General features: G+C 33.0%; 1 protein-coding gene and 1 long non-coding RNA gene across 5 annotated transcripts; one reads left to right on the top strand and one right to left on the bottom strand.

The window, feature by feature from the left end:
* The first annotated feature begins 633 nt into the window (after window positions 1-633).
* On the top strand, window positions 634-7,070 carry LOC111384692. Of its 4 annotated transcripts, none has more exons than XR_002700945.1 (3): window positions 634-2,746; window positions 4,701-4,764; window positions 5,728-7,070. It is a non-coding gene; the product is annotated as an uncharacterized LOC111384692 (long non-coding RNA). The 4 variants fall into 4 exon arrangements; XR_002700944.1 differs by having other exon boundaries at window positions 4,701-4,751; XR_002700946.1 differs by lacking the exon at window positions 4,701-4,764 and having other exon boundaries at window positions 640-2,746; window positions 5,728-5,771; window positions 6,801-7,070.
* Window positions 7,071-8,118: 1,048 nt separating this feature from the next.
* LOC111384690 lies at window positions 8,119-8,847 on the bottom strand. The gene has a single exon (XM_023009007.1). The coding sequence runs from the start codon at window positions 8,845-8,847 to the stop codon at window positions 8,119-8,121; it is 729 nt and encodes a 242-aa protein (XP_022864775.1).
* Window positions 8,848-9,229: the final 382 nt, after the last annotated feature.

Genomic DNA, 9,229 nt, shown 5'->3' on the forward strand with positions numbered 1-9,229 from the left:
CGAAATACTATACTCTAGTTATCCTACATATATAAAGGAGGGAAAGAGCAGCTAGACACGTGTCGGAAGCAGCTGTTGTCAACCTCCATTTTTTTTAAAACTCTATTTCAAAAATCATTTGAGGTGAGGTCATTCTTTCCATTAAACGTTATTATAGGGATTTGGTTATAATTGTGAAGATTATTTCCATTTATCAAATATTTTTGCCCGAGATTAATTTCTTTCCATGCATAGCAGAATGTGGATGTAATATATACACCAATGTACTACATATTCAATCAATAAGAAATTACTTCATTCCATATGAAATTTGACATGGTATCAAATCCAAGTTCAGCTCCAATGAGCAATTCAATCATGTTAAGACTCTAAACATGAGCACACAGATTTCAAGATTGGTCTGCTCAAACGAGCCACATCTTGTGAGGGCATGTGAAGGCATAAAAATCTCACATCGGTTAAATACTGAAATAATGACCAACTTAAAAAATTCTTGGACAACTCCTCTTAATAAAGTTGACCTTATTAAGATAGAACCCCAAGTCTTAACATGGTATTTCAAGGTACCGACCTTCCAATTTTTATTTATTTATTTTTTAAACAATTGTAAAAGGTTAAAAAAAATAGAACGGACTCATTTCGGCATGGCTTCCAAAATTCTTAATGAAGCAGCCCAAATAATGAGGAAATTTTCTTGGCCCAATTAAATCAATCACCAACACAAGAGCCCAATTACTCACGAATCATAGCCCAATTAAATACCCATTAAGCTCCAACAATAGAAGCCCTACAGCAATCATCCACCACTCTACACCGTCGACCACACCTCAAAACAAAACAGATTGAGCGGCGCCGATGAATCTCACAAACCAACAGAGATGCCGAACTGCACACTTACCTCAACAATTATAAACCATTGTTACAACCAAGAATAGGTCTTGCTTCCATCACTCATAGAACACCGGAAAGGAGATAGGGCAGTATTGGATTCGATATAGTCAAATCCCCAAATTCGATCATTTTGAGAAAGATGGGGCAAAACGTTGCTGATTCCACAGAGAACTCTTCCAAGCATAATAGAAAAAGTCATCTTCCGGCGCGTTTCAACATTGATACGTGCGAGGATGATTGAAAGATGAGTAAATCTTTCTTCAAGTTCCCGAGGTCGTATGTAATAACTTTCGATTTCTGCCATAGGAAATTTCTAAAATTCCTTGTATGGTTCAGATGGATCCGACATGAGCAGTCTCTGATTTATAACTTTAGTGTGCATGTGGTGTTGCAGTCTGGAGCAAAATCTGATCTTTGTAAACCTCAGTATGTAGCTTATCTGGAAAAATATGAACAAAAACTTTGGTGGGGAAATGGTGCCTCCTTTTACCACCAAAGTTCAGCCTCTAACGGTTTGCCTATTGAATGAAAATTTGAAAGTCTTGGGATTTGGATCTATTGATTACACATAATTTTGTGGGAAGTTTGATGAGAAAACTGAATGGGAGCAAGTTTGAATTTGTTTGGATTTTTGCTACAAAGGAAGACACAAAAGTTACGTTTATGAAGAAGCAGCAGAAAAAAACTTGCATAGATAGTAAGGAGATTTGATCGGACGAGCGGCACGAGGCCGCTCGCCGGAGAACAAAGATTACAATTTTAACCCACGGTGAAATTAAACCCGCTTTGAATTTTACCGATTCTACCCCTGCCCCTTCAACAAACTAGGGGTTTTCTTATGTTGAAAAATATTTTTCTTTTTTTATTTTCACCCAAAATGTTTTTATTCCAAGTTTGGAAGTTTTGATTTGGTCGATGCTGCGTTTTTTCTATTCAATCACCTCAAATGCTTGGAGTTCATTCTAAATCAATTTGGAGGATATTTTCACAAAAGCTCTCGACAAGGATTATTTTCGTCATTTCGCAAGTTGGGCATTACGGATCTTCATGCTCCAACTTGAGAGGGAGTATTAAACGTGATTATAAGGATTTGGCTATAATTGTGAAGATTATTTCCATTTATCAAATAGTTTTGACCTAAATTAATTTTTGTTCCATGCATAGCAGGATGTGGATGTAATTTGTACACCAATATACTGCATATTCAATCAATAAGAAATTACTTCATTCCATATGAAATTTAACACTTTCAATACCCTTTTTCCCCTTTCTCCATTCCACCATGCAACCGACCACTCCTCTCCCATTGAGTCAAAGAAGCCCAAAATCATGGTAGGTGAGGCCATTCTTTCAGTACTCATTTTTACCTTTTCTCCATTCCTCCACGCAATCGACCACTCCTCTCCCAGTGAATCAAAGAAGCCAAGTAAAGTGATTATTCATGCTGGGCCTCTCCCATTGAATCAAAGAAGCCAAGTGATTATTCATGCTGGACTTTTCTTTGTACTGGCCAGAAGGGATGTTTATAGAAAAATCTTGCGCAATTTTGGGTCCCTCTTATCCTTCAGATCGATTCTTGAATTTCACTTTTTTCGATGGGTTCATTATGCAATTTTGTAGAAAGCTTTTTTATTGCTGTTCGGGTCAAATTATTGGATTTTTCAATTAATTATTCTCTGTGTTTGTGAATTTTGGTTTGCTTACAATGATTTTCCTTGAGCCATTTTTAACTCGAAAAATCTTCAGTTGTGCAGGAGAATCATAAGCGAACAAGAGATTCGGGAGGGATGAAGTTTTGTGCCAGAAAGCAAGGGATTTTTTCAGATTAGTTCTTGAATTTCACTTATCCTCGAAGGTTTCATTTTGAGTTTTCATAGAAAGATTTTTTCTTCCTGTTTCTATCAAATTATTGCGTTTTTTATTTTATTTTTTTTATGTGTTTGTGAATTTTGGTTTGCTTAAATTGATTTTTCTTAAGCTGTTGTTTAATTTTCTTCAAATTGCAACTTTGATGTTTGCTTTCGATTTTTGTGGTTTATACATGATTTTAAAAGTTTCAGTTATTTCTAGCGTTGGAGTTGTTTTTTCTCTTGCTTGGGTATGAATTTCAATTTATTTTGGGTGTTTCATTTTGAAATTGAAAATTGGGGTCCCCATAATAAATTAAGTACTTTCATTAAGTGATATACATGGTTTATTAGATCGGTTGTTTTTAGTTTGAATTAGTTTATTGTCGTGGCAGGATTTTAGAAATATGATATTTTGTTACTTGATGTAAATCTTAGCCCTGTTATCACTGCTATACGTGTTTTTTTGTGGGTCTTCATTCGTTCATGCGCCATCGCTTGAACATTCTATTGTCGTTTTGATTATCTCGCGGACTTTCATATGTCTTCGATTGCATCTGTTCTTCATTTTCTCAACCATCGTTATTCACACGATTATCAGGCAAACGGTGTAACATTTCTTCAGATATGTTGTTTTGGTATTATAATCGCGATATTTTTTTTCTGCCTATCAGATTTCCTATATTTTTGTCATAGATTTAGTAATCTTCATCAACGATAACGATTTTGTATAGTTTCTGTCTTTTTTTCTTACATCAATTTTTATCATTGTATTATTTTGCTTTTAGTGCGATTCATGTTCTATGTTAATTTCCTTCGGATTTTTTATGGAGTTTATATACATTTTGAAAAGTTTTGATCATTTTTGCCGTTCGAGTTGTTATCTCTTTTTAGTTTCTTGTTTGTTAGTGTTACTGTTACTAAAGATCCTTTTTTTTTTCGCTTTAACTTCTCTATTCGACTTTCTACTCATTTTACCATGTTTCTCGATTTCTTTAACATCTTCATTTGTCCTACTCTATTGATTAAAAGGTGAGAAATTTTTTTACCCTATGTGTTTTTTTATTTGGTATGATTCTTTTGGGTTTTATTGCACTTTTGTTTGTGTACATTTTAATTTTTTATATGGGGTTTTGAATCCAAGTTATTTTTCGATCGTTTGGGTTAAATATGCCTGAGATGAATTTTTGACGATGTTTAAATTGAATTATCTATCTATTTGACTTGCTCTTTTAGAGTTGTCAATCTAATTTGGCAAAAATGCTGGTTCTTTTGAAAGAACATAACATGTTTTTGAAATTTTGGGAGATAAATAATATATAAATAGACCAATCAAGTCATAATCATTTTTATCGTACAAGTAAGGGATCAAATTACTTTAAGAGACGACATAAGAAGAAAATTATAGATTAAAATAAAAAATAATAATTTATTAGTTTTTTTTATTTTGTTTATGCATTTGTTTTGTCATTCTTTTTACATTTTGACAATATTTATACAATAATAGAATTTTTGCTACTATTTTTTTTTTTTTTTAATTCTGAATTGTCTTTTATAAGTTTTTTTGCATTCATATGCATTGTCTTGAATGTTTTACTTTTGTATTGATATCTGTCGTGCATTTCTGTATCTCTTTAAGTGCATCTATTTTATGTTTAGTCTCTCATTATATTTGTAGTATTTCATATGTAACTAATTATTTTTTAATTGATTTTTTGATACATATGTTCTTGTTCATTGCAAAATTCGTTAAGTTCATATGATCCCTTTACGCTTTTTGTGTTTAAAGATAGTACAATAAGTAATTCTTGCGTTGCATGATTGCAGTGTTGTTTCCGTCATTACTGCTTCGATACTTTTATTTTCTATTATTTGTCAATGTTGGTGAGGTGAATTTTATGCTCTTGTTTATCGTCTGATCAAAACTTTTTTTCACTTGCTCTATGTTGAATATCTTTTCAGTTGATCGAGCAAAAAGAGTGAATCAACAGAAGACTGTTACTCAATTATTGGGTTGTTGAAAGATGTGATTGATCTTGATTTTCAATTTGATTTGTGATATGATTTAGAATGACCTGTTTATTTGAACATTTATTTTTTCCACTGGATCTCTTACACAAGCTTATACATTTTTTTTATGTACACGTTGAAGAATTAGCATAGTTAGCCTTTCTGAAAAAATCAGTATAATATGAAGAGAATTTGTTTGATGGGTTTAAAATTTTACTTGCCGATGAGCTTCTGGGAAAGCTACGCATATTTCTATGGTGGTTATTTTTATTAATGGGTAACCTTTGGTCATATTTACGTTTAAATGCAGTTGAAAAAAATAAGAAGTCTTACCCTCCAATTGATGAACTGTTTATCTGTTAGTTTTGCATGTTTTTTCCTTCTAAAGTTGGTGATATGTTTTAGTTTAAATTGGATCCAAGATTGTGAGTATATTGACTATCTTTTTTGATGTTTGCAAAGAAAATGCTCATTTCGTACTTAGGTATGTATGATTCTTCTGAAGTGGCTGTGCATCCACTAATTTTTGTACCAGACATATTTTTAGATCCTTTTGGAGTGAATGAAATTTAAGAGGTTTAACAGTTTACGGGGTTGCCACTTGTGTAATCTAAGTTCTCAAATAGGAAGATGATGGTATCCATGATCTGGCTTCTTTATCCACCTCCATATATGAATCAAGTGATGTTGGTTATGTATATACCTTTCCCTGGTCAATAAGTAATAATGGGAATCTTCCACATACATCATCTATCAGCGAATAAATTTGGATAACAATACAATCACTACAAGCCATTGAATCCAAATTTGTTGTTTATATGCTGGCTTCATATATGTTACATGTTGGCACACTTAATTCTCTGTTAATTAACTGGAATGTAGCATTTACTTCTTTCATAGCTCATGTGTAGGTTTCCTTTTCTCCTAAGTTTCCAAAGCAAGGTAATAACCCGTTTTTTTTTTTTTTTTCCTTCTGCAGATACATTTCACGAAGTGTAGAAGAAACGTGATAGAAGAAAAGAGGTAATGCTACTTGTGATTTAATACCATATATACTGTAGCTTTACTCATAAATGCTCCTATATCATTTCATTTTAAGTTCATGATTACATCAAAGAGATTTGTGACGCATTAGAAGATTTTTAGACACAAGAATTGTACCAGGTTGCAAGTTTATGCGAAGTTAAGTGTTAAAGCCCAAATATCTACATTCCCATAAGAAACTTGTTAATCATAAAATGGTGAATATCATCATTTTTAGGATGTTTCAAACCTGCTTAGGTATTATAAAAATATTTCTTGGTTGATTAATTTACCTTTCATGGGGGTAGAGGAAGCCTTTTATGACATAAAATGCTAACTTTTTGGAGGTTCATTCTCTCCCACATTCTCCAGTTCCCTAAATGCTTTGTAACTACCTTACTTGCCACATTAATTATAAGTTAGTTGCATACTAAGGATTCTTAACATTAGCCTATATGATTCAGATGTAAAGAATGTTGGAATTGCTAATGAGTTAAGAATGTTAGAATTGCTAATGAGTATATGATAACATATACCTTGTCGCTGGATGGGAAAATTCCGTTCACCATCATAGCTTAGAAGCTGGTTATATTGTTGTGTTTGAATACATCGAAAATTCTACATTGATGTTTCAATATTTGATCATTCGGCTTTAGAATTAACAAATGAATCTGACTTCTCTAAAGCAGAAATTTCATCTACAATTAATCCTGTGTTTTAGAGTAACATTGGCAGCCATCATGATGGTCATCAAAAAATTATGAGCTCTTCTTCAACTTAAATTCTTTCAAACTTGTCTCTCTTTTTAGATAGATGCATGCAAGATAAATTCATGTTTGTCTTTTTGAACTAATTCTTAATTCCATGGTTTATTGATTTGCCATTTTACGGTATAGTAAGTACCTGAGAACTTTGCTCACACACACCTACCAAAATTTGTGTTGAATGTTCAAATCCACGATTCTTCACATAATAATTGGCAAGTACGTACAAATTTAAGAAGAAATGATGATATACGCTGTTTCACAGTTGGTTGGACATATTATGCTAGAGAGAAACAAAATGAAATAGATGATACATGCATATTTGAGCTTGTGAATGACGAATTGCCAATGTTTATGGCTGTACAAAGTATGTCATACAGATGGAAGCTTTATCCCTACACGAATTGTACCATTATAATTGTAATTTCCATATGTACTTAATATCAAACTTTTGGTTTTTCTTTTCGATGTATTAACATTTGAGATCTAAAGTTAGCATGATTGTATTTCAAATTTATTAATGTTCTTTTTTTTTTTTTTTATAATATGCTCCTTTATTTTTTCATTTTTATTCAACAGACATTCAGTTGCTCTTGAGTTTATCCTTATCCTATACAACCATTTTACTATGATACAAAGAATGCAGTTGTAACAAAAAGTCCTACAACCATTTGCTCCTTTATTTTTTCATTTTTATTAAACAGACATTCAATTGCTCTTGAGTTTATCCTTGTCCTATACAACCATTTTACTATGATACGAAGAATGCAATTGTAACAAAAAGTCCTATACAACAATCTGCTCCTTTATTTTTTCATTTTTATTCAACAGACATTCAGTTGCTCTTGAGTTTATTCTTGTCCTATACGACCATTTTATGATGATACAAAGAATGCAGTTGTAACGAAAAGTTAAATAGTGTGAATATCAAATGTTCATATCAAGAATAAAAAAATATACAAAGGAAATGGACAAACATCAGTGAATTTGAACCAACTTATTAATATTTTTCGTCTTTACAAATGAATTTCCCTATAAGTTACATAGACATATTTTTAACATTAATCAACTAACATGCAACGCATGTTTACACTACTAGTCAATGAGAACAGCATGTACATGCTCATTATTTTGTTATTTTCTCCTAATACTAGGGGGAAAAGAGTAGGTAATGTGGCTGGGAGTGCAGTTTTTTCATACGACAAACGTGTAGGTTATTGACAAGATTATGAAAGTAACCCATGCCACTTGCAGAAGAGACTACGTTGATTACTTCAAGTGCATTTAGATGTCAGAAAGCTGATAAACCTCGGCCAATTTTGAGGAATTTTTTGGGCTTTAAGGTTATTGTCTTTTTGAGGTCTGGTTCTTGAATCTGTTTCTTTAGGGAGGAGACCTATGTTTATAGGGACCTTACAAAGGCATGTCAAGAACCTTAATTTATTGTTAATCAAGAAAACTAAATAAAACATACAGCTTACATCCTAGATTCACCAAACATTTGAGCATTAATTAGATTACAACAAACTAAAAAAGAAAATGAACAAAATTAAACCCTGATCAAATACATTCAAATATTAAACTCAGTCCTTGTCCTTTTTAGAGTAATATATCTTGAAAGCCTTGGGGAGAAAGACAGGCAACAAAAATCCGAACAGATTGAAACACCAAAAGGCCATATTTGCAATGGCAAGTGCTCTCCCAACGTACAATCTTCTACTGCTTCCACCATATTCAGCTTCCACCTTAGAAATTTCACTCAACCATTCAACAATGGTGAAAATCCTTCTCGAATTGTAAAAAACCGCGACGAAAACACAAATAGGTAACGAAAAGTTTCCTGAAAAGAAGATCCCTTCCATGAAAACTTGACTAGATACAAGAAATACATGGGGTGCTACTGCTTTGATCCCCTCTTTGTCTCCTTCAAGTATACCCTCAAAAATATATGCTATGGGAAGGAATAATCCGATCACGGCCGCGAAAAACATGTAAATACTAAGGATTTTCTTAGTTTCTCCGAATACTGGAGGATCGGGAAGGTGGGATGTGGCCGGGAATGTAGTTTTTGATATGAAATACATGTAGATTGTTGAGAAGATTACAAAAGCAAAGTCCTCAATGCTTACCATGCCACTTGCAGAGAGTACGATGATTACTGCGAGTGCATTAAGCTGTCGGAAAGTCAAGAAACCTCGGCGAGTTTGAGGATTTTTAGTGGGCTTTAAGGTGGTGGTCTTTTTGATGTCTGGTTCATGAATTCTTTCTTTAGGGAGACCTATGTCGATTGATGGACCAACCCCACCTGACATTTTTGTGTATTCTACACACAATGTGTTTTCTTGAGTCAAATTGTTGTAAGTATAAAATTATTTGCAGATCAAGAAAGGTTTTTTTCCTTAATCTGTGGTTGACGAAAATTGGGGGAATTTAAAGAGTGAGTAGTGTTTTGGGTGAAGTTAGAGAGAGACATTTGTGGTGGTTTGCAAGATGAGGAGGTTAAGGTGAAATCTTAGTACAAATGGCACTTGTTGAGGACTTCATCCTCCTGTCACGTGTTTGGCTACTAAGCGTATATTAGATGTGTGGCCATTATGTATTCAAGCAGTCTCAAACAACAAACATGCACTAAATAATATGCCAAATATAAGTAATTTTCTTATCTTGAAAATAACCTTTTAACTTTGTTGTCCA

The sequence above is a fragment of the Olea europaea genome, unplaced genomic scaffold (genome assembly GCF_002742605.1).
Source record: "Olea europaea var. sylvestris unplaced genomic scaffold, O_europaea_v1 scaffold2977, whole genome shotgun sequence".
In the NCBI taxonomy this organism is placed as follows: Eukaryota; Viridiplantae; Streptophyta; class Magnoliopsida; order Lamiales; family Oleaceae; genus Olea; species Olea europaea.

Bases quoted from the DNA above. Each gene is read 5' to 3' on its own strand.
- LOC111384690 (XM_023009007.1), bottom strand. From the start codon at position 8,847: ATGTCAGGTGGGGTTGGTCCATCAATCGACATAGGTCTCCCTAAAGAA.